Here is a 24829-nt window from a genome sequence, read left to right as displayed (position 1 = left end):
CCGATTGTCACCACCACATTTACTCCTCCTACCACCACTAGTCCAGTACTCCCTCCGTCAAAAAAAAAAACAGACAAACCCTGATTTTCGTGCTTAACGTTTGACCGTCCGTCTTATTTGAAAAAATTATAAAAAAAATAAAAAGACAAGTTACACATAAAATATTAATCATGTTTTATCATATAACAACAATAAAAATACGAATTATAAAAAAAATTTATATAAGACGGACAGTCAAAGTTAGACATGGAAATCCAAGGTTTGATTTTTTTTTTCGACGGAGGGAGTAGTAGGAGTACTCCTCCTCCTGCTAGTCCCCTAGGAGTAGGGTGATGAGTATGAACAGTTGCGATGGAGATGCCGACTGCGGAGAGCAGTACGCTCCCGAGCAGCGAGGAGTAGCATCGTACGCGGGGTAGCGTAGCACCTCGCGTTTCCCGAAAGCATAGCATAGGGCGTGGCAGCGTTTTGGTGGAGTGTTTTGGGTGGGTACGGGGTTGTGATTAGCTACGCGGGCGACGCGCGGAGGACGGCTGAGACTTGACCACACGGGAGCAGCTGCAGAGCGCGCAGAGGTGCGCAGTGCCCAGCCAGCCCCGCCTCGTACGTATACTCCGTACTACCTGGACATAGGAGTAATTAAAGTGCTTTGATTAACGTGGCAGTAAGTGCATTGATTAAGGGTGAGTTGTTTGGTTCGTCCGATAGGATGATGCAGTTGTTTCTTACAGTAAGTTGGATGGATGAGGGTAGGGGTGAAAACAGGACGGAAACTTTTGGATTCCAGATCTATTTTTGAAAACTGAATCTGTTGGTCAGAATTTTTTAGAAATGGAAACGAATTCGGAAATATTTTCTCGAAAACGGAATCGGAAATGATCAGGGCATTTTTCGTCGGAACTCGGAATCGGTCGGAAACTTTTCGGAAATTTTCTCGGAATTACTGAAAATTTTGTGACTGAAATATCCTGGATTCTTTTTTAAGCACTAAATAGTCTATACAATAGAGTTTGGCTGTTATTTTTTTAAAAAATATTTGTTATGCAAATCTAAAATTACATAAGAATATTTTTCTTCCTACATTGGGATTTATCAACAACATTACTCTTTTAAACAATTGGATTTATCAGTTTGATGTTTTTTTATTCTGATAAATTTTCGTTGTCGTATTCACACCGGTCCGTTTTCATTTCGATAATATTCGATTCCGTTTTCGTATCCAGAGTTTTCGATTCCGATTCTGATTCCAAAAAAAAATATGAAAACGAAAACGATAAAGATGGTTTCCGTCTGTTTCTGTACCGTTTTCACCACTAGATAGGGGTGGATAAATTAGTTTAATTAATAACAAAATATGTTAATTGTCAATATAATAGACTAAATATAAGCCAATTTTGAAGGATGGTCTCTTCAAACATCTTCGTGGGATATTCAAATGTGAATGGTCATATCTTACTTTCGCCCATGAACCAACATAGGCCATGTTTAGTTGTAAAATTTTTCTTCAAACTTTCAACTTTTCTATCACATCAAAGCTTTCCTACACACACTTTCAACTTTTTCGTCACATCGTTTCAATTTCAACCAAACTTCTAATTTTGATGTGAACTAACACGGCCATAGAAAACATGACAACCAAGGCGAGGTTAGTTTATGGTCACATTTGGCCACACTATACTTGTAGCTACCACAGTTTATTAGGCATGTGTTTGGTTCATTGTCACGGTTATGGCTTGCCACACTTTTTCAATTAGCACGCCTCACACGTTGTGGACTCAATTTTCTTAATTCTTATCAACTTTGCTTGTGGTTAGCAATTTGTCCATCACACTTTTCTGGCTGTCACAACTCACATAACCTCAGGTGTGGTAAAGTGTGGACAGCAACCAAACAAACCCGAAATCTCATCCATTCGAATCCCATGAACCAAACACACTCTAAGCATCATCCAGCTCTTACAGTTGTATTGGAGATAATAACCCTAAGTGTCACTCGACTCTCACAGTTGAACTGGACATAAGAAGTGCTCATGATTTGAAACACGGCTGAAAAAACGTGGAAGAACAAGCAAAGCAACAAAAATAATTTATGGATATATAACTTCTATATTTTAAGATCTTATGTTAAAAGATACTCCCTCCGTTTCAAAATGTTTGATGCCGTTGACTTTTTATCACATGTTTGATCATTCGTCTTATTCAAAAAATTTAAGTAATTATTAATTCTTTTCCTATCATTTGATTCATTGTTAAATATATTTTTATGTAGACATATAATTTTACATATCTCATAAAAGTTTTTGAATAAAACGAACGGTCAAACATGTGCTAAAAAATCAATGGTGTCAAACATTTCGAAACGGATGGAGTATATTACAATGAAAACCTTTAAAATTAGGTTGCGAAATTTAAATCTTATATGTGCTTGAAACTTAAGAATTCCTTTTTTTTTGTTCAAATATATATTTTTTTTCAAAAAGGAAGGGAAACGAAAAGATGATCTGATGAGAATCCGAGATGCCTAGATGTTCACCGGCAACCGCGGTCTCGCTCTCTTGCTTGTTCGTTGCGCTCGTACGAGTGGGGTGCAACGCTGGTTGGCTTCCTGTTCGTGAGCGGCCACGGTGCGGTGGTGTAATCACAATCACTCTCACTGCTATCACACGCAGTGTGCCTCTCGATCCTCCACCGGTGCGCACCGCGGCGGCACCATGTCATATCAGGCATATCCTCCCTTCGTTCTTAAAAAAAGCCCAATCCTTCAAACCAATAATTATTTTTTTTTACGGAGAAAGTACCGGCTTTGGATTCCGGTAGGTTTGTGAGCCTTGTGTTGTCACAATTTCACGTGAGATTCTGTGAAAAACCCTGTAAAATAGAAGCACTACAGCGTCGGCGTTTCAAACAGGGAACTCGGTTGTTAATCACCTTGGCATTGGACATTTAGGGCCTCATCTTTTCGTTTATATTTATGCTTATCAACCAAAATTTAAATTTTCAACCTTATTTAAAGCCGATATTAGGGTTTTTTCATCGAAATTTATTTTTCAGATTTTGCTTTTAGGTCACCAAGAACACGTACAATATCAAGGAGATCTCATTGACGGTGCCATATCATACACAGATGGGACAGCCACGCCTCGCTTTTTACCGATACAACTACTACCCATAGAACATCGGAACGTGGCACATGCAGGAGGCACCGAATGATTGATCCGATGCACATATGGAGGCCCCCAAACATGAAACACCACTCGATCGATCGATCGATCAAGCTGAATGCCAGATCAGCAATGCACAAAGACAAAGTCGAGCATGCATGTGAACGTGTAGCAGTAAACACCGCACAACAGTTGATCAGGGCACCACCAACCCAGACAGCAACCAGGCCAAAGATCAATTAGTGGAGGCAAGGCAAGGCATACAGTAGTAAATAGTTGGACATTCTACATCAAGATGTTCCATCCTTGGATTGAAGGTGTCAAACGAAAACGAAAGCTGATTAAACAACAGCATCTCAAAGCCTACTAGAGGTTACTAACTGAATATATGATCAATCCAACCAAGCTATCCAAAGACGCAACAGAAACAGAATAGGGAAGTAGGCCAGGTCCTTATGTGGCTGGGCACGAGTCATCATCATTGTCACGGAGATAATTGTCATCACAGTATATGCTTTCTGCCATCTCCCAGATCTGCAGGATGTTATCCTCGGCCACGCTGGCCATGACCCATTTCTGGGTGGGGTTCCACGACAACTCCGATATCTTGGCTGTGTGGCCTCCATGCACGAACAGCAGCTCCGGTGGACCATCGTTTGCATCCTCCTCTGCCTGCTCGTCTCCGATCCTGAAAGGTAGAACACACAGGGCAGTGAGAACCAGGAAAGGCGCAGCAGACGCAGATCTAAAAGCAAATGTGTCGCCACTCGCCAGTGAGAATGCAGGCTTTAGTTTCAGTTGGGCAGGAATCTATCAATCTATCATGTCAGTGGGACATACAAAGCATGACAAACAATGGGGATTCTAATTTTGTGAATGCAGGTACAATGTTAGCAAATCACCCGAACTAGTAAAGCTAAACTCTAAAGATAAAGCTCCCAAAGGTAATTCACATAGTACTGAATAGCTAGATGTGTAGCTTTTAACTAGGAGTAATTGTATACGTGTAACCATTTATACTGCTAAAGACTCCTTCCGAATGCAGGAATTTTACAGGATTTTCACAGGAAACAGTTCAATTCCTTCAAAATTCCCATGAATTTCCTCCAAACCAAATAGGTCCTAAAGGTCATTGAAGCTATTGTCTTGAGTAATTCCTTTTTCTGTTTCAGTTAGTATAACGTAAAATACTAACTGCAAATATAAGGTTGAAGTAGATCATAGGAGACTAGTCGACTAAATTTACCTGCTAACATCCCATATCATCACCCTTTTGTCTGCAGCTGAGGATGCTAACACAGTCTCCAAATTAGGATTCCACTCAACCTGAAAAACCTCTCCCCTACAGGAGCGAACATGCAACAGAAAAATGTCATTTGCATATCAGAAAATCAATTAGGTTGCATAACTCAGTTAGACCGGAGAACCACATGTAGTGTAACTGACAAACTGTTTGCTAGTATGCCATGTTGATTAGTAATAACTTTTCTGATAAACTTGAAAGTAAAGGAGTAGCTTAGCTCAAAAGTTCTTGCCTTTAGCAAAGAATTATTCAGCTCTCCTATATCCTTATACAGGTAGCAAAATCAGCGAGATAAGTAGTGCGCTTTTGTGTTTTACGGGAACACTGTCACTGGCCTCATTCATATCAACCAGATGCTTATGATTTTCTAACACATGGGTTCAAATGGCACAGATGATATAATAACAACTACTGTAACAGTATGAGCAAAATAGCACTTCCTGTGAGTATCGCAATGTAATGAGCACATAAGAAAAAAAAAATCATTTTTATGTAAATGATCAAGATGTTCTTGGACGATTTGGTTATTTGCATGCCTCAAGTCTCAAGTGTAACAACACATTACCATACACTACTGCACAGCAGCAGAGATGGGGGACTGGTCAGGGCACAATAATGTAGAGAAAAAAGAAAAAGAAAAAGGGAATGACTGAAGGACGGAGGCTACAGCAAGAAATCATACTCATGGCTGTCGAATACATGCAGGCTTCTTGACAGTTTTCGCAAGTCAAATAGCTTAATAGTTGCATCTCCAGATGCTGAAGCCAAGATCCACTCATTAAACGGATTGAAGGACAAAGAGTTTACCTGAGAAAGCAATAATGTGTATTATGAACAGCACGATAGTTTTATAAGAGTAAACCATAAAGCTCAGCACAAACATCATTATAGCTTGTACTACAGTGAAGAGCAAAATATTGCTGAACCTTACGTGTGATTTATATTGCAGTACTATATAGATAATAAATCATGAAGCAGACAGATAAAAGGAGCTAAACCTGCATAAAACAGGCATCATAGGCCACTCCAATGTACATAAAGGAAAAGCCAAGGTCAATGAAAATGAAAAGAGGAATATGCTTTTACAAGCTATAGCCTATATGATGTGCTGAGCAGCACAGAAAATGATTAGTTCAGCAACTCATGATTAAATCATGCTTACTTCTTTTTGGTGTGCTACTATAGATTGTCCTGGTTTATTAGTACGCAAGTCCCACATCATCAGCTTGCAGTCATCCCCAGCAGATCCAAATAGGTTTTCATCTTTCAGGTGCCATGCAACATCTTCAACAACATCGTCATGAGCCTGCAAAAAGCGTGACTACGATATATGTCACTCTGAAAAGGAAACAGGATAGCAGTGGCACGAACTATATATTTGACATCTTTGTTATGCTTGCTGCCACAATACAGTGGAATTCTTCTGTTGGACCAAATGAAACAACCCTCACACAAGTCCTAACTTAGATTTCCATCAAAATATTTTTGGACAAATGATCTGACTAAAGCACTTACGGTTAAACCAGTGAAATAAGAAGAAAGCAATCAATAACACAAAGTGGCTGATAAAATTATAATATAAAAGATCACAAGGTCCGTAAAATGGTTGTAGAGAGAACTGTTAGCAGATTGGAAAGAGGAATTATACAACATTGTTACATGAACTGCTGCATATTCAATATTGCTTTTACGTGCGTACAAGAATTGCTCGACTAGCTTGCTTGGTGCTAGCCATTCCTTGCATGCCAAAACAGATACTGATTGTTCTGGAAAACAAGAGCTAATTTACTATCCTCCAGAGTATTGCAAAGTAGAGGTATCTCCTAGTTTTAATACCTCCAAAGGTCATAAAAAAACTCTTTCCACAATTACATTTAAAACATCCCAATTTCATGATGTTTGCTAATCAGCTTGCAGGTGCCTTCTAGAACGCTCACGTAAAAAAAAAACTCAGTGATCTGTTTATGCATAATAGAATTGTTCCTCACACCAAGAGATGATTGTTTGTGCTTAAAATGCAGCTATGGAAATGGAACCATGTTCTCTTCTCGACTAGTTATTCAATTGCTGTGTCCTTTCTCCTACGCAGTGCAATTATCTACTCTGGAATTGTGCAGTTATTTCAGTTATAATGATTCTCTTCCAACATTTAGGAAAGACCAGAAACAGTTCAATTTCATTATTTCAATATTGTTTACTAAGAGATCTGGCAGATCAAAATTTGTTTACTGAAAAAAAGGGGGGAAGAAACAATCGAAGCATCCTTACTAAATGAATTGGATTATGAATTACGAATCATTGCTCAACTGCATCGTATAATGTAACATTTAACGACTGTAAATGTTTACTGCAAAATGGAATGAGGGGAGGGGGGCATTTGACGGCGCATTACCTCGAACACATGATGTGCATCCAGAGACGAAGCTCCACTCCCAGCAGCGAGATCCCAAAGGCAAATCTTCTTATCATACGAGCCGCTCAGCAGCAACCCCTCCTTCATCGGACTCCACGCCAGCCCATACCCCTCCGCTTCATGCCCCCTGAGCACCACATCGGCGCCGCCCTTCTCGCCGCCGTCGCTAAGATGGTACACGTGCACCTCATCTACGCAGGTCTTGGTAGCCACCGTGTACGGCCTCTGCGGCATGCAGCGGGCGCGGTTGACCTCGCCCTTGTGCGGCACCGAGCGGGAGATGGACACGGACGGGGCCGGGACGGCACCGCCCGCCGCCGCGGCCGCCGCCGCCAGGCGGGGCGGGAGCGGGAGGGCGGCGTCGGCGAGTAGGAGGTGGTTGGGCGTCTCGTCGGAGGTGTGGGTGCCGAGGACGAGGCGGTGGGAGCGGGCGGAGCCCGGCGACCGGGAGTGGGAGGGGAGCCACTGGACGGTGAGCGACGGCCACTCGAGCGGCTGGGAGATGACGAGGTCGTAGAGCACCGGCGCGTTCTTCTTCCAGTTCTGGTGCTCCTCCATCTCCGCCGCCGCCGACCTCGCCGCCGGTGGTGGGCTCGCCGGCGTGGAGGACCCGCCGTCCATGGCTCTTCTCTTGCGAATTGCGCGGGAAGTGGAGGCGGCGCTGTGGTGCTCTCCCGCCAAAAAGATTGGGGAGACGATGCGGCGGAGTCAGTAGAGATGGTGTTTTATGGCCGAGTTAATGGGCTTTTATGGGCCGTAAAGCCCATATAATACAATATGGAGGCCCATTAGCCCATTAAGAGGAAATTTTGTCTAGTAGCTTCTGCCTCGCGTCCGTCTCCTGCATCCGCAGTCGCCGCCGCCGCCGCCGCGATGATGCAGTCGCACCACCCCTCGCCGGCGCGGCTGGGGCTGACGGCCTCGTCGCCGTCGCTCCCGCCCAACCCGGCTGCGGTGAATCCCACCTCCTCGCCGCCGCAGGGCAACCCTAGCGCGGCGGCGGCCGTGGGCGCTGCCGCTGCCGCTGCACCAACCCTAACTACATCGCCGTCGCTGCTGCCGCTCCTGCCGCCGCTCCCGCGGGCGCAGGCGCTCCTCCAGCTGATCTCCGCGCTCGCCTCCAACCTCTTCGAGCTCTCGCCGAGCCGCGCCGCGTGGATCTCGGCGTACCGGGGGTCACTCCCCACTTTCCTCCCCTCGCCGTCCTCCGCGCCGCCGCCGCCGCTCCCGGCCCCGATCTCCTCCACCAAGGAGGCGCTGTCGCTGCTCAACACGCTCCAGACCCAGCTCTTCGAGGCCGTCGCCGAGCTGCAGGAGACCCTCGACCTGCAGGACGCGCGCGCGCGCCTCGCCCGCGAGGCGCGCGCCAAGGACGCCTCGATCCTCGCCTTCGCCAAGAAGCTCCGCGAGGCGCACCACGTGCTCGACCGCCTCGTCGACGACTACGCCGACTACCGCCGCGACCCCAAGCGCCCGCGCGGCGCCGCGGCGGCGGACGACCCCGAGCCGGTGTCAGACGGCGACTTTGGCGCGTCGCTGCACTCCAAGCTCAACCTGGACGACGTCCTGACGTACGCCCACCGCATAAGCTACACGACCTTCGCGCCGCCTGAGCATGGTGCTGGGCTGCCTCTGCGTGGGGCGTTGCCGCCTGCTCCTCAGGAAAATGAGATGAGGATGTCGCAGCTGTATCAATTTGCGGATTTGGATGTTGGAGTGCCGAAATCCCAGGAAGCAAAGGAGAGGACTGCAGCAGAGGGAGATGCCACTCCGCTTTTTCAGCCTTCACCAACCCAGGAGGCAGCTGTGCTACCAATCACTGTGCCGCATCCGCATGGGTGGCGGAACGGGGCGCTGCCTCTCGAAATCCCGTTGCCGCCGCCTGGATGGAAACCCGGGGACCCGATCACTCTACCGCCGGATGGCATTCTGGCTGGTGTCAAGGGTGAGGAGCCACGGGCCAGTGTGCCACAGATGCCGGTTGTGGTGCCAGCAATGGTGCCGAAGGCACAAGAACCGATACAGGTTCGGCATGTTGATCTTGACATTAACAATAGTTCTAGCAGTGATGAGTACAGTAGCGACGTCGGGAGCTCTGAAGAAGATGATGAGGATTAGTTCCTTGGTAAGCTATTTTATGATTCATGTTTCCATGCCGTTGTAGGTCATGTACTAGTAAGAACAAATAATGCAAGCTCTCATACATGATTATTCAAGATCATGCAGCAATATACTGGTATTGAATAGAATTGGGTGGCGTATCATGTATGTGTTGATTAATTAAACCATCTCACTAGTCAATTTGCTTCGATATATGTAATCAAGCATGATGGTCTAATTTCCTCAGGATGTGCTGGTGTTGTATCGTCAGAAACATGGCTTCTTTTATGGATATTTAAACTTGAACATGGTGTGTTTAATGTTTGATGCCCTTCTTCACAGATTACAGATTTCAGTCATAATTGCTTGCTAGGCTTGCTAGCTGGTTATGGGCTTTTCAATCAAGTAATGACTTCCATGTTCATGCACTCTGCTTAATTTTTCTCATTGTTTTACCTTATGTCTGTACCTCTTATTGCTGCAATATAGTTTGAAAACCTTTATACCATTGTACCAAAGAGTGGTAGCTGAAAACTCGAGAATGTTCTATAACTCAAGCTATATAAGTTATGAGAAGGGAGTGGTTTCAACTTGTAAGTTTGCACTTAAATGAACACACCATTTTTCCTATCTTATTGCACAGCATGGGGGATCTTCCTACTACAAACATGATACTAGTACTATAGGTCTTAGTTTTCATTCACGAGCTTATCTTGCAGATGATAAAGTAGTAATTGACTCAAATGGGTTAGAACTGCCAAAGCATCATCAGAAGTAACTCCTTTTATAATTTTATTGGTGCATATCGCATCTTTATGTACTTTTTTTTTCCCAATTCAAGAGCTGCATGGTTATCAAAGCGGTCTCATCGTAATTTCAGTAGCCTTAGCAGGGTTCCATCATAAAATATTCGATAGACATTGATCAGTTCTCTTTTGGGTATTAAGATATCATGTGACTTTGGATTTATACTTATATACAAGGGATGTAAAATTTTTACTAATTTGCTGCCTCATCCTGGTGTTCTGGTGTTGAATGAAATATGTAGTCGCCTTCCAGATTTTTAAGCTACTGGTGCCCGTGACAGCACCCTACTCATATTTCTTCCTTAGTCTTTGGATGCTGGCCAAAAGCAAATGGCTCTGGTTCATGAAATCTGAATTATATGGTGGCCAGCAGTAAGCCAAGTAGGGAAGGGTTCGTATTTTCTTAAAAGTTTGTGTTCAGGTTTGTGAATAAATATAACTGAAACAGTGGTTGTCGAGTTGTTTCTCTTATTTAAAGTACTGCATCTTGTTTTGAAACGGTATTTGGTTGCTGATGTTCGACATGAGACTGTTAGGTGTGTTGTCAAGAGTACATTATGGATTTGTGGAATGTGTAAAGGAGTTGATACATCATTCTCATTATTATCTTTGCTCTCAACTTCTTTTACTGGCATGCATAGGTTTTTTTCTGGGGATGGGTTATGTTAATTTCCTGCCAGTGGATAATTTTGCTCATCTCTACCCAGCAGGTTGAACATTATGGACAAGTATGTATGAAAATACAAACCTACAACCTTCCATTCCATGTAGTACTACTGAAGGGAGCATGTCACAGACTCACTGTAGGTTGTGTGAGTTGAAGTCCATCGGATGAGCTGTTAGTCCAATCAGAATCTGTTTTTGGCTATCTAATCCTCATTCATCTACCAAGTTGCTTGTGGGTTGTGGTCCATCTTTGAGGATCCTTTAACTTACTTCCCTATGATTTTGAGTTACGGGGGTCTGCTGGTTAGAGGGAAGTAAGTTAGATAATCTTTGCATGGAAGAGGATCCTCTAACTTACTTCCATTTAGCTAGCAGGCCCACAAATTAGAGGGAAGTAAGTTAGAGGATCTCAATCCATCTTTCGTAGCTTGTTTCACTGTTGGTCCATCACTGCATCTTATTCACCAGAATATTTGAAACATATTATCTGCTCTATGCTTAGAAAAATGTATTTTCTTAAAAGACTTTTCTTCTATCAGTAAACTATTTGTAAATTTTATTTTTTTTTAAAAAAAATTTATCACTGTAATTGAGTAGGTAATCTACGGTAATAATTCACTCAGTAATCTAAATCAAACTGGACCTTAACTATGAAGTTCTGTAGACTAACCTGCTCGCCATGCTTCCATCTGCACGTAGATTATAGCTGTTGGATGCAGCTCTCAACACTGATAGATGATCAGACCAGGTTAGTGGCTGGTGTTCATCGGATGCGACCAGATTGCCAGAAAATCTCCATGATTCTTTGCCGACGATCACTTGTCGTATCCGATCTACTAGCCTATCATGCATGCACAGACGAAAAAGGCATCTTACTTACTCCAATGATGAATCGTTGGCGATAAAACTCTCGAAAAATGCCAAGAATCTAGCTCCATCCTAATTAGTGGCGATAAAATCACAAAAAATTCCAAGAACGCTACAGATGATAGTGGTCACTGCCTCACTGGCTAGCTGCCGGTGGTGACCATGGAGCATGGGAGTGTCAAGCTGCTGCTGCTGGTGGTGTTCTGTGTCTCGCCATGGCAGGTCGCCGCGACGACGACGGCGAATGGTACGGGCGGCGGCGGGAGGCCGCGGGTGCCGGCCGTCCTGGTGTTTGGCGACTCCATCGTCGACACCGGCAACAACAACGCCGTGCTGACGCTCACCCGGTCCAACTTCAGGCCCTACGGCAAGGACCTCAACGGCGGCGAACCCACCGGCCGCTTCTCCAACGGCCGCATCCCGCCGGACTTCCTAGGTCAGCCTATCCGTCTCCATGGTCGCCGGAGTTTCATCTCGTCATTTGAGTCGTCGTCCATGGCTGCATATTGATCTTGCGCAGCGTCACGGCTTGGCTTGAAAGACCTGGTTCCGGCCTACCTCGGCACCGACCTCACCGACGGCGACCTCCTCACCGGCGTCAGCTTCGCCTCCGCCGGCAGCGGCTACGACCCGCTCACCTCCACTCTCGTGGTAATGTAACGTCTCAAACACATCTCTCCATTGATCGCCATTGGATTTTTTTTTCTCGAACGCGCAAAAAAATTGTATGTCAATACAATATATACAATATATTAGAAGAAAAGAATAATTGTTACACAATGCATTAAGCCAGACCGACTCATGCCAAGAGAGGAGGGAAACAGAAAACCAAAGGAAAAAAAGACTCGGATACTACGACTCCAAACAGCGGGAATGGGGCGATCGCCATTGGAATGCAAGATGCTGTGTAGTTTAATGCTCGATGGTTTCGTTTCAGGCGGTTCTGCCGATGCAGGAGCAGCTGAACATGTTCGCCGAGTACAAGGAGAAGCTCGCCGGGATCGCCGGCGAGGCCGCCGCCGCGAGGATCGTGTCGGAGAGCCTGTTCCTCGTCTGCGCCGGCTCCGACGACATCGCCAACAACTACTACCTCGCCCCCGTCAGGCCACTCCAGTTCGACATCTCATCCTACGTCGATTTCCTCGCCAATCTAGCCTCTGATTTCATCAAGGTGATGGATCTTGCAACCAAAAATTCTCACCCAATCTGAAGCCTCATCTCCAATTCAGAACCTGTTCATGTTCAGTTTGTTCGTTCTTGCTGATGTTGGTAGTGGTACACAGCAACTTCACCGGCAAGGGGCGAGGAGGATCGCCGTCCTGGGGATGCCGCCGATCGGGTGCGTGCCGTCGCAGCGGCGGAGCGTCGCCGTCGACGCCGCGGGCGGCGGAAGGGAGTGCGACGCGGCCCAAAACCGCGCGGCGCGGCTGTTCAACGCCAAGCTGGAGCAGGAGATCGGCTGCCTTCGCGAGACGCTGCAGCTGCAGAGCATCGGCTACGTCGACATCTACGGCGTCCTGGACGACATGATCGCCGACCCCGGCAAATACGGTGACCCAGATTCGATCGATTCGTTGTTTTGCTTCAAGAACACATTGTCGAATTCATCGATTCGTTAGCTCTCGATCGATCGATCGCCTGAGAAGATGCTCGTTGTTGCTGCTGCCTGTGCAGGATTTGATGTGTCGACGAGAGGATGCTGCGGCACCGGAGAGTTCGAGGTGACGCTTCTCTGCAACCAGCTGACGGCGACGACGTGCGCCGATGACCGGAAGTTTGTCTTCTGGGACAGCTTCCATCCTACTGAGAGAGCTTACAGCATAATGGTGGATTATCTGTACCAAAGATACGTGGATAAGCTACTCTAAGGTTTTGCTACTTACACTATTTATTACTACTTGGTTATCAACCGAGAACACAATCTCGTGCTGTAAAAATTAGGAGGGTTATTATGCAACCTTAGCACAGTTCCAGCACAATGTCACATGGAAAACTACCAAGAGATGTGAGACCCTTTTGTTCTGATAATGGAATTATGAAAGTAAAACTTCTTACATCTACATCAGCTACAGATGCATAATCAGAATAATCGTCTCATTAGCTTTTATAAAACATGTAAGAAATCAAGGAGCTAGCTACTTACTCCACGTACTGTTAAAAAAAAAAAAACAAACTTCTAACCTTAAAACTGGATAATCAGGAGTTGGTTTTTTTAAGATGGAGTCAGGGCGGGCCCAGCTATAATTCAGGAGTATTCAGATGTATACCCAAAATTTTTGAAAAAAACTAAATATATATACTCTGTATTTCGTATTTGTATTCACAAAAATAAAAAAGAAGCCTTAATCAGCCCAATAAGCAATCAAACTACTCTTTTTCGGCCTGCTTCATCCTCCGTCCTCTATTGGCAGAAAAAGTACACCAAAGGTCCCTCAAGTCATCGTTGGAGACTTGGAGTGAAGTTATGAAGCATCTTATAGCTGAGTTTGGTGGTGCCATTTTTCATCACTGCTACACGTACTAAATTTTTCTTATTAAATTTTTACTAACAATCATCTTAACTATTTGATTTAAGTAGATGAAAGTTATAATAAAATCTAGATACACTCATAGCATGACACATCAGCGTTAGTAAGAATTTAGTAAGAAAAAAGTTAGTATGTATAGCCTTTTCCTTTTTTATTCTCACTTCTCTCATTTTTCGCATACACATTTTTTAAACTGTTAAACGTTTTCGCAGAATAAATATATAGAAAAACACTTCGGTGAATCACTTGAGCCCTGAGATATGTTCGGTGCCATTACTTTAAAAATCATATTAATCCATTGTTTAAGTTAATACGTAATTGATTATGTGTTGATGAGTTGTTCCTTTTTATTGCCGGAAAGGAAGGTTCCCAATCTTCACAATCAAACATAGTTTAAACCTGATTCTATCTTTTTTACTTCATTTTATGAGAGTATATTAGTCCGCTCCACTTTTGTTTTTTAAGCTGAAATCGTTTTTGTTAGACTTCAGCTTTAGGTTGTAGCTCTACCAAATAGAATTAGGATGATATGGATCTAAGCTATAACATTGCCACGGGCAAATATGGATCTAAGCCGTGGGAGACGATGACGAGGTGGGTCATCGTCTTCTTCACCTCATCGACAAATTCTTCAGCTCTCGCTATGCACCTCCATCTCCAGTACCGGAGAGCAGGGGCGGAGCCACCGCCCGGCTTGCACGGGCAGCCGCCCGGGCTCACCAGCAAATACACCATTGAATTTTTATTATTTTGAAAGGATTAAAGTTAGAAATATTGTAGCAAATACTACTACTAGATATATTTGTGTATGTTCGGGCTTAAAAAATTTCCTAGCTCCGCCGCTTCCGGAGAGTATGGCCATATGTCGCCGGAGCGAGGGGGGGGACGCTTCGCCGGAGGTCAACGTCGGCACGTCCCAGCTGACGAGCCGGCTGGGCGCGCGTCGGTGCACGCCGGGGCCGGGCTGGTCAACTGACGTCCACTTATAATAATGTAAACATCTGGTTTCACTTCACCATTAGTTAGTACTATAAGCGAACATTTCGTACTAATCCATCACTGTAGCTAGCGAACAAAGAGAAAAAAAAATTCAAAAGTTACACGTAGTCCTGTTGATTGAATGTCACAAGGATATTTCCCTCGGAACAAAAGAGCCAGAAAAGGAAGATACAAGGATATACAACTTCAATGTCAACCCTTCCTTGTAAAGATTATTACGCAAACTGTACAAATCTCCCACTGTCACAGTAACCCACTAGCTAAGGCAATTGCCACTTTCATTTTTTTTTACTGTTTCTCTTTGTTCCGTCCTGCCAAATGTCCATCTTCTCTTTATCTAGTCATGGTCAGCTTGACTGAAACACTCTTCTGAATTCACAGTTCCAGCTCAGACTGTTGTCACCAGCTCCTTCCGTCCCAAAAAAAAAAAGACAAACCCTGGGTTTCCGTGCCAACGTTTGACTGTCCATCTTATATGAAATTTTTTTATAATTACTATTTTTATTATTGTTAGATGATAAAACATGATTAATACTTTATACGTGACTTATTTTTTTATTTTTTTTATAATTTTTTAAATAAGACGGATGGTCAAACGTTAGACACGGAAACCAGGGTTTGTCTTTTTTTTTTTTTTTTTGACGGAGGGAGTATAACGTGGTGAACAAGAACATGAAGAAAAGAAATGAGCATACGGCATGCCAAAGTCTATGAGCTGGTGATATGAAGATGTAACATCCGCTGGTGCATGATGTATTTTTCTCGGAATCAACTCCTTTGACATAGTAAAGGTCAATGAGTCTCTAATGGCTAGGGCCCACGTACACGTCCTATGACGTAAGTACGTAGAGCCTCGTCGATTTTTTTTTCTCTCTTCTCAAAACTAAGGCTCTATTTTAACTTCCCGCAAAAACTTTTCACCATGTCACATCGAATGTTTGGATATATATATGAAGTATTAAATATAGAAAAAAAACTAATTATACAAATTGTGAAATAAATCTTTTAAACCTAATTGCTTCATAATTTAATAATATGGTGTTATAGTAAACATTTACTAATGACGGATTAATTAGGTTTAATAAATTCGTCTCGCAGTTTACTAGAATGTAATTTATTTTATTATTAACCTACACTTAATATTTTAAATGTGTGACCCTGATCTAAACAGCGCCTAAGAAGGGATGTGTCTGTCGTGGTTGCTTTTGCTACCTTCCATGCTCAACCGGCTTTGCCATCTTCAGAACAAATTAATCTTCAAAATCAAGGGGCACCATTAGCAACTGGCAGTGAAAACTGTTTTCTTTTAATTCAGTTGTCTGAAAGTGTAGAGATTTTTTCTTCTTAAAAATGACAGCATAAATAGATTGCATGCCATCAACAGCCGCAAGCTCGTGAACACGCGAGATCATCTTTCGCCAAGAGATGGTTGTAGCAACTGCAAGCGTGCGCGAAGATATCGACGCCGCCATGGATAATGACGGACAACTCCTTGGTCGCATGGAGCAAGGGATCAGCGACCTGTGAGCATCACCGGCTGCTCGCGGCGGCGACGACGAGGCCTTCACCATCGTGCGCCTGCCGTCCCACGTCCACGCGCAGAACAAGAGCCTGTACGAGCCGCGCGTGGTGTCCGTCGGCCCGTACCACCTCGGCAGCGGCAGCACCCGCGCCATGCAGGGCCACAAGTGGCGGTTCCTCCGCGATTTCCTCCTCCGAAACGCCGGCGACGGCGGCGGCGGCGGCGGCGGCGGTGGCCACCTGGACGCATACCTGCGCGAGGCACGCGCGGTGGAGGCGCGGGCGCGGCGCTGCTACGGCGAGCCACTGGAGATGGGGAGCGACGAGTTCGTGCAGATGCTGGTGCTCGACGGCGGCTTCGTCCTCGAGTTCCTGCTCAAGTGGAGCGAGAGCGAGAGCGGCGCGGCGGAGCTCGACGCGTACATGCGGTGGATATGGATCTACGTCTACTACGACCTCCTCCTCGTGGAGAACCAGATCCCGTTCTTCGTCGTCGCCAAGCTGTTCAACCTCGCCGGCGGTGGCGGCGGTGCGGCAGCCATGGGAGACGACGACGACGACGCAGTGGACCAGCGTCTTCTTGACCTCATCTACAAGTTCTTCAGCCTGCACGAGCCGCTCTGCCAGGTGCCGGCGCCGAGCCAGCTCACCGTGCACCACCTGCTCCATCTCCAGTACCAGAGGATGGTCATGCCGCCGGAGCGGAGGTCGACGACGTCGTGGCTGTCGAGCCGGCAGAGCGCGAGCCCGTGCAACAAGTACAGCATCGCCGACGGCGCGACGGCGGCGACGCCGCTGGCGATCCCGTGCGTGACGGAGCTGCAGGAGTTCGGGGTGGCGTTCCGGGAGAAGGCGTCGCCGGCGAGCCAGTTCGACGTGACGTTCCGCGGCGGGACGATGGAGATCCCGCGGCTGGCGCTGAGCTCCGGCGCGAGGATCCTCCTGGCGAACCTGCTGGCGCTGGAGCAGACGACGGGGGACTGGGAGGGGGAAGGCATCGTGACCAGCTACCTGGTGCTGATGAACGCGCTGGTGAACACGGGCGCCGACGTCGCGGTTCTCCAGCGGCGCGGCGTACTGGACAACATGCTGTCGAACGAGGAGGCCGCGGCGGCGTTCTTCAACCGGCTCGGCGGGTGCGCGCTGTTCGACCCGAGGGGGCACCACTACGCGCGGCTCTTCGCCGACGCCAACGAGTACCGCAACCACCGCTGGAACCGGTACATCGCCGTGCTGAAGCGCGACCACCTCCGGACGCCATGCTCCATCATCTCCCTGCTCGCCGCGGCCACCTTGCTGTGCATCTCGGTCATGTCCGCCGGCTTCATCATTTGCCACTATCGCCATGCTTGCTCTTAGTGTTTTTTTTTTTCCAAGAAGACGCACACACACAAAGCATCTGCAAATGCCTCAAATAGCTAGCTAGTCTCACTTAAAAACTACAAGGCGGGCCTAGGATTTTAAACTTGTGTATTCGAAATAGGAAAGGGTAAAAAAAAATTCGTCATATATCTAAAAGCCTAATAATTAGCTTATATAGTATCACATACTAATAATTATATAATATATAGCGTATATAACATAAAATTGAATATAAGTTCACACATTGATAGAATTGATCATCACTTCAAATTATTTAACATATAGAAATACTAATTGGTAAACATATCAAAGTGCCAACATATGGGATACATAAAGGATAGAAAATGGTAAATTGAGAAGAAATCTTACACTGTAGAGATCAACTTTTTAACGCTTGATATTTTAAAAATAAGTGATTATTTTGAAAACAAGCATCATAGATGAATTGCCTAAATAGCTAATCAAGTTTGCAAGATACTAACTAGGAACTATGAATATCAAGTATGAACTACTGTCTACTTCTTACTCACTACAGTACAAGTACCAATTAGTCAACTACTCAAGTACTCAACTAGGCAACTACAATTCTACCAACTAAGCAAGTATACTACTCCCTCCGTTTCAAAATGTTTGACACTGTTGACTTTTTAGTACGTGTATGACCATTCGTCTTATTCAAAAAATTTGTGAAATATGTAAAACTATATGTGTATATAAAAGTGTATTTAACTATATGTGTATATAAAAAAATTTAAATAATTATTTATTCTTTTCATATCATTTGTTTTAACTACATGTGTATATAAAAAAATTTAAATAATTATTTATTCTTTTCATATCATGTGATTCATTGTTAAATACACTTTTATATACATATATAGTTTTACATATTTCACAAATTTTTTGAATAAGACGAACGGTCAAACACGTACTAAAAAGTCAACGGTGTCAAACATTTTGAAACGGAGGGAGTACTATACTAGATAATTAGAAGTGTAGAAAAAATCATGAAATTAGTGTTTTTCCGAATTCTCAAATATTCAGGGTGTGTTTAGTTCACGTTAAAAGTGGAAGTTTGGTTGAAATTGAAACGATGTGACGGAAAAATTTGAAGTTTGTGTGTGTAGTAAAGTTTTGATGCGATGGAAAAGTTAGAAGCTTAAAGAAGAACTTTGGATCTAAACACGGTGTCAATACTTTATACTTGAAATCTTCAATCAATTAGAGATTCAGACTCTAGAGTATAACGGTATCACCTGCCTTTGCCCATGCGCCGACACTGCCACTGGCCCCTTCCTGCCTGCCTGGCCCTACTCGGTCACTGGCTCACTGCCATGCCACCGCGGCCCGCGCCGTCGCACCGAGCGCCCGAGCCGCCGACGCACGCGCCCCTGCCCAGCTACCCCGTGCCGCGCGCCGGTGTCGGCGAGCCGCGCCGACCTGCCGCAGCAGGCCGCACATCGCGCCGCCGCCGCGCCTGTGCCGCCTTGCGACTCGCTGGCCGCCGCGGCGCGCCGGCGCCGCCGTCCGCCTCAGCAGCAACAAAGGTTAGGGGAGGGGGGGAGAAAGGGAGTGCGCGCCGCCTCGCCCTCGCGACTCGCCGACCGCCGCCACCCGGCTGTATAGATGGCCAAGAGGCCCGCCCGGCATGGCCCACCAGCCATCGGGCCGGCACGGCCCGGCACGAGCCCGATCGGCACTTCGTGCCGGGCCGTGCCGGCCCATGGGCTGCGCCTCCAGCCTAGGCACGGCCCACCAGCAGTCGGGCCGTGCCGGGCCGGCCCGTAGGCGTGGGTGGCCCATCATGTCTTTTATAAATAAGTCTAGTTTTCTTCCCTCCTCTCTGGGCTGTGACATAATATAGCGAAAATAAGTCAATTTTTCGTCCCTCTACTTTGGGCTGTGACATATATATATAGTGAAAATAAGTCTATTTTTCTCCCTCCTCTTTGGGCTGACATATATATAGGTAAAATAAGTCTATTTTACATCCCTATTCTTTCGACCGTGGCATATAATATGTCTATTTTTACTCCCTATTGTTTATGTGTCGGGCCTGGCATGCGGCCCATCGTGCCGTGCCGGCGTTGAGGCCCAGGCACGGCCCCGACCCTTAACGGGCCGTGCCGTGCTTAGGCCGGGCCAAAACACCGTGCCGCGGGCCGGGCCGTCGGGCCTCGGGCCTTTTGGCCATCTATACCCGCCTCACCTAGCCTGGGGACACAACACACGAGAGAGAAAGAGTGGGCTGAGAGAGTGAGTGTGGGCTAAGAGAGAGGAGAGGGGGAGGGAAGTGGGCCGGAAAACTTCGGCCAATGGGCCAATAGAGGAAAAAGTACACCGAAGGTCCCTCATCTCTCTCTCACTTCTCTGCAAGCTGGCCAGGGCGAGGTGGGAGGGCGGCGTGCAAACGCGGCGGCTTCTTCGCTTTCTCCGCCTCCTTGTCCCGCTCGGGCGACGTGGGCACGCTCGTGTCGTCGCGCGTGCTGGCAAACGCGTCGGCCCTATCAGCGGCGCCGACGACGCGTACGCACGGTGGGACGCGGTGGTGGGGTGCTGGGCGCTCGCGGAGAAGTACCGGTCGTGGTTGCCCAACTCAGCGGCGCTGCAGGACGTACGTGGTTGGTTGGTTGGTTGGCTTCTTCTCGGTTTGTTCGTTCCTTGTGGTTGAGAGTGAGTGGGGTGGAGGAGAGACAGGAGGAGGAAGATGAGGGGATTCATTCACGTGGCTTCCGGAGAGAGCATAAGTCAACGTGCGGCTTGACTCTGGAGATCTCTCTCTCTCTCTCAAGCCCAAATCAGAAGTGAGTGAGTGAGTGAGTGAGTGATTCCTCCTCCGTGTTTTGGGTTTTGCAAAACTCCATAGATATGCAGAAGAGAAATGCTATCCCCACTCCGACCAAGACAGAACTTTTACCAAAAGTTTATTGTAATCTTTTTGTTCAAATAACAATTAAGGTGAAGCAGGGTCAGGAACAACGAATCTCTTTATGATAAACAGATCCATTTTGCAAGCTCGTTATTACGGGTAGTTCCTACAAAGAATCGGACTAATGACGTATACAATGCTTGAATTATCGACGTAGATGCTACATAGTGGGTTCTCATCCTTCAGAGACTACGAGTGTAATAGGAGCATCCGTTGACAAAAGGATCACCCTAAGATGATCATCTCATGGCTATTGGGAACGAATCAAATCAGATGGTTCTATTTCTCAACCTTTCTGACTTGCTCCTACGGAACCAAGGTCGAAAGGATTGAAAAAGTCAGTCATTCACAACCACTGATGAAGGATTTCTCGAAAAGTTAAGGATCAGTAGTTCTTTTTCCTGTCCGGCATTTATGATTTTCTCGCCTACGTTCTTGTCGCCGTGATGTGCACGTGCCACCGATGAAGGCGTCGAGGTCAGGAGAGGGAGAGGAATCGACGGAGAGAGAGAGAGGCGGTGGCAGGAAAAGGTTGGAGAAGGGGAGGCAGTGGAGAAGTCAAGAAACAAGAACCCAGTCACCGTTGAGATTGGGTTCGTTTTCCACCCTCTTCTGCGCCGATGCGTGTTTCTTTGTGTTCTTCTCTGTATTGTTCGTTTCTTTTTTGTGTGGATGGAATCATGGAAATGGGATAAAGATTTGCATCTTTACCATCTGCATTCGTGGGGCTCCAGGTTGCATGGTATCAGGATATATAGCATCTGGCTAGCGTCGATTTTCTTTTTCTTTTGTGTGTCTCGAAATGATAGGAATCGTAGTACTGATCATTTCTCCCTTCGTCGGCAAGAATAATTCCTTTCTTTATCTTGGCGCAAGAATCTAATTTGCAGTAGAAGAACAGGCATGGTTTGAGTAGTAATATCCTGTATTATGAATCTGGCTGCAAACGCCTTATCTCTGCAGCAATGCCATCATCAGCCATGGCCGTCGACACCACTGTTCCTGAGTATTGGCTCAACTGAAAGTTCATTCTCTGCGCGGTCTGGGTCTACTCCTGCATGGTCCTGGCATGCTTCTTGATCTGGAAGTACGAGGGGCCGAGCTCACAGGACGGCAATGGCGATGGCGGCGGAGACAGTGAGGATGCGCGGCTGCCCCGGGCCGCATTCGGGGTCGTGTACCTTGAAGATTGCTGGAAGCCATGCCTTGAGCAGATCCACCCTGGCGGCCATCTCCATGTGCGACACCGCTCCAGCTCGCCCCTCGCCCGCCGCCTCCGCCGGCGGCCGTCGCGGCGCCGCCCTCCCGCCTCGCCCCGGCCAGCTTGCAGAGAAGTGTGAGAAAGAGAGAGATGAGGAAGGGAGAGAAGAGGAGAAAGAGAGAGGGTGACGTGGACACCTGACATATGGGGCTCATGCTGACTCAGCCGCCACGTAGATCAAAACTGGGGTTAAAACCACTGAAGAACCTTGGGTAACCGGTTTTGTATAGTTAAGGGACGTCGCATATGTTGTTTTGCGGTTCAATGAAGTTTTTTATCCCGACGACGAGTTCTTTTTGTCCCGACAATGAGTTGAGGGACCATCGGTGTACTTTTTCCTAAAATCAATCAACAAGTGCTCGTCTCTCTCGCTGCACTTGAGCAAAAGCTCAATATATACGGGCCGATCTCGTTCGGAATAAGTTCACTTTGACTTCATTAACTAATGGTCGAATCTGACATGTATCCCTAAACCACAATACCACATATCTATACCTCAACTATTAAAATCGGTGTAATTTGACTCAGTCAGTGATTTTGGATGGCAGTTTCGTTGACGTGGCGCCTACGTGGCGATGTTAACCTGGTCTTTGTTCCACGTGGCGTTGACGTGGTAGTTACGTAGCATTAGAATTAAAAAATATATGTGGAACCCATTTGTCATTAAAAAAAATATATATCATGGGACCCACTAACATGTGGGGCCCACATGTCATTCCCTCTCCTCCCTTCCTTCCTACTCTCTCTCTCCCTTATCTCTCCCTCTTTCTCTCTCCTTTCCTTCACCGGGTGGCACAGTCGGGAGGACAGGAGGAGACAGGGAGGCCGAGGGAGGCGGGGAGGCCGGCGAGCCGCTCCTCTCCCGCCGGCCGGCGCGCGCCGCTGCCTCGCCTCCTCTCCCGCCGACCGGCGCGCGCCGCTCTCTCCTCTCCCGGTGGCCGGCGCGCGCTGCTGCCTCGCTCTCTCTCCCACCGGTCGGCGCGCGGGGATCCCGGCGAGCCGCCACGACCTTGCGCACGCCGCGGGGATCCAGTCACGCAGGCTGCCAGACTTGGAGAAGTCGAAGGCCGGTGGCAGTGGCACCTTCGGCTCGCCGAGCTGCCTCGCCCTCGCCTCTCATCGGTGAAATAGATTAGTAGCAGAATTAGTGTGTTGGCACTGAAAAGCGACTGATTCCATTATACGGATGATGAATTGCATAGCATTAGTGAAACAAATCAGTAGTAGCGGAATTAGTGGTTTTGATACTGAAAAGCGATGGATTGAATGCTGCAAATGATGATGAATGTGTGTTTGATTTGATCGTGCGCACTACAACAAAATGAGCGCGTTTCTCTTAAGACGATACTGTAGTCGTCTCAATTTTCGAAGCCACCCTGAAAATAAAAATAAAGACGTTCGGTGAGACGCTTTCTATATCGTCCTACATTTACATCTATTTTTATTTTTTTGCAAAAGAAAAAATCCTGAAAAGATCGTCAAACCAACTAAAAAGAAAAAAAAATCCTGAAAACCACCACGCCCACGTCCTCTCTGTGCGGCGCAAAAGACCCTGACCTCGTCATCCCGTCCAGATCTGTCGTCGGCGCTTGGTGCCGCCGCCCCTTGCCCACCGCCAGCTCGTCCTCTCCCCTACTAGGCCAGCTCCGCCTCGTCCTCCTCAGGCCACTGCTGCCATCTCATCCTCGGCCGGGGCGCCGCCGCTCGCCAGCCCTCAATTGGGTCGCCGCTGGCTAGTCCACCAGGCCGCCGGCAGCCCGTCCTCGTCCATTGACAGCCGCCGGTTCCCCGTCGCCGCCACATCTATCTTCGATCGTCTTCGCTAGCTGCCTGCCGCGGCGCTGGTTTCACGGCTCAGACGGCTCCGTCGGTGGCAGGTATGTTCTCTCGTCCCCTGATAGCTAGGGAAAACTAATGTGTGCTAAGAAAAACTAATTATTTATCCACTTGTGTTATTCAATTTGTCAAGAGTTTGTGTTCAGTTCTACCCCCATTGAGTTATTTGTTATAATCCTGCAGAACTATAAAATGAGTAATCAATTGTTTGGACCCTTTTGCTTCAGGGATTTGCTATGGCAGAAAGTTGTTTGATGATTTGGTTAGTAAAAATCTATTATACAGAGGTAGATTGTAAAGAAGAAATATATCATGCTGTGAAGAAGGGAGGAGCTCAAGCAAGTGTTAGCATATGATTCATTCTAAATTTCTTTTTAGAGATGCAAATCTCATTTTTTGTATGATTGTTGACCTGACATGTTAATAACAATTGCTCTTAATATAATTACCTTCTCATTGATTCAAATGTATTACGGTTTTTTGGCATTTGATATGTTGATGCAATAATATATATGATATTCAGATGTGATGTGAATGCTGTCAATATTGCAACAAGCTCTGGTAGGAAAGCTTTGTATCCTACAAGTGCCGTATGAATTGGATTAAATAAAACGTCTCAGTTACTCTTAAGAACGCGTGAAAGGGTCATTTGAGACGTTATTTGAGCCCATCCATAAAAGCGTCTCAACCTAGTCTCAACCTCCATAGGGATGCTATTTTAGCGTCTCAAATCTGTTAGAGATGCTTTATAAAATGTTTCTACAATTTTGAGACGGTCCCAACGAAGACGCTTCTGGGATGCTTTGAAGAAGCGACTCTGCATATGCCTAAGGACGGTGCAGAACGTCTCTAAACCACAAATAAAATGTCTTTAAATGCATGTTTTGTTGTAGTCACGGTTGTAAAATTGGATTTGGGGGGCACTACTCACGGTGCTACCAGATGTCACCGACGATTCCCTTGGTCTTGCTCGCGGCCTGCCCGAACCTCCTCCCGACCACGTCGAACTTCTCCTGGTGATTCTCCCTGGCGCTTGTGGCTATTGAGCCTTGGAGACACACAACCGGAGACGGTCAGC

General features: G+C 46.6%; 3 protein-coding genes and 1 pseudogene across 4 annotated transcripts; 3 read left to right on the top strand and 1 right to left on the bottom strand.

Annotated features, from left to right (window-relative positions):
* Positions 1–3403: 3403 nt before the first annotated feature.
* Positions 3404–7582, bottom strand: LOC127784514 (WD-40 repeat-containing protein MSI3-like). Its single transcript, XM_052311837.1, has 5 exons — positions 6856–7582; positions 5626–5769; positions 5146–5270; positions 4407–4502; positions 3404–3848 (listed from the first exon to the last, which is right to left on the bottom strand). Exons 1-5 carry the CDS (start codon positions 7495–7497, stop codon positions 3614–3616), a joined length of 1242 nt encoding a protein of 413 aa, XP_052167797.1. The 5' UTR covers positions 7498–7582; the 3' UTR covers positions 3404–3613.
* Positions 7583–7734: 152 nt separating this feature from the next.
* On the top strand, positions 7735–9293 carry LOC127784513 (mediator of RNA polymerase II transcription subunit 4). The gene has a single exon (XM_052311836.1). The coding sequence runs from the start codon at positions 7750–7752 to the stop codon at positions 8992–8994; it is 1245 nt and encodes a 414-aa protein (XP_052167796.1). The 5' UTR covers positions 7735–7749; the 3' UTR covers positions 8995–9293.
* A 2074-nt stretch (positions 9294–11367) lies between these two features.
* LOC127784515 (GDSL esterase/lipase EXL3-like) lies at positions 11368–13375 on the top strand. 2 transcript variants are annotated; one of them, XM_052311840.1, is made up of 5 exons: positions 11368–11751; positions 11857–11966; positions 12253–12486; positions 12599–12866; positions 12990–13375. In XM_052311840.1, the coding sequence occupies exons 1-5, from the start codon at positions 11478–11480 to the stop codon at positions 13181–13183; spliced, it is 1080 nt and encodes a 359-aa protein (XP_052167800.1). In that variant the 5' UTR covers positions 11368–11477; the 3' UTR covers positions 13184–13375. The 2 variants fall into 2 exon arrangements, with proteins under 2 accessions (XP_052167800.1, XP_052167799.1); XM_052311839.1 differs by having other exon boundaries at positions 11836–11966.
* A 2892-nt stretch (positions 13376–16267) lies between these two features.
* LOC127783647 (UPF0481 protein At3g47200-like) lies at positions 16268–17722 on the top strand (annotated as a pseudogene).
* Positions 17723–24829: the final 7107 nt, after the last annotated feature.

The sequence above is a fragment of the Oryza glaberrima genome, chromosome 9 (assembly GCF_000147395.1).
Source record: "Oryza glaberrima chromosome 9, OglaRS2, whole genome shotgun sequence".
Lineage (NCBI taxonomy): Eukaryota > Viridiplantae > Streptophyta > Magnoliopsida > Poales > Poaceae > Oryza > Oryza glaberrima.
The sequence above is the reverse complement of the archived record's forward strand: the minus strand, read 5'-3'. Positions and strand labels throughout refer to the sequence as shown.

What these genes read in the sequence shown, in the direction of transcription:
- LOC127784515 (XM_052311839.1), top strand. Translation starts at nt 11,478, where the DNA reads ATGGAGCATGGGAGTGTCAAGCTGCTGCTGCTGGTGGTGTTCTGTGTC. An exon ending in CGCTCACCTCCACTCTCGTG is followed by an intron (nt 11,967 to 12,252) that starts GTAATGTAACGT and finishes GTTTCGTTTCAG; the next exon opens with GCGGTTCTGCCGATGCAGGA. An exon ending in CGCCGACCCCGGCAAATACG is followed by an intron (nt 12,867 to 12,989) that starts GTGACCCAGATT and finishes CTGCCTGTGCAG; the next exon opens with GATTTGATGTGTCGACGAGA.
- LOC127784513 (XM_052311836.1), top strand. Translation starts at nt 7,750, where the DNA reads ATGATGCAGTCGCACCACCCCTCGCCGGCGCGGCTGGGGCTGACGGCC.
- LOC127784514 (XM_052311837.1), bottom strand. Translation starts at nt 7,497, where the DNA reads ATGGACGGCGGGTCCTCCACGCCGGCGAGCCCACCACCGGCGGCGAGG. An exon ending in CATGTATTCGACAGCCATGA is followed by an intron (nt 4,503 to 5,145) that starts GTATGATTTCTT and finishes TCGCTCCTGTAG; the next exon opens with GGGAGAGGTTTTTCAGGTTG. An exon ending in ATGATATGGGATGTTAGCAG is followed by an intron (nt 3,849 to 4,406) that starts GTAAATTTAGTC and finishes TCTACCTTTCAG; the next exon opens with GATCGGAGACGAGCAGGCAG.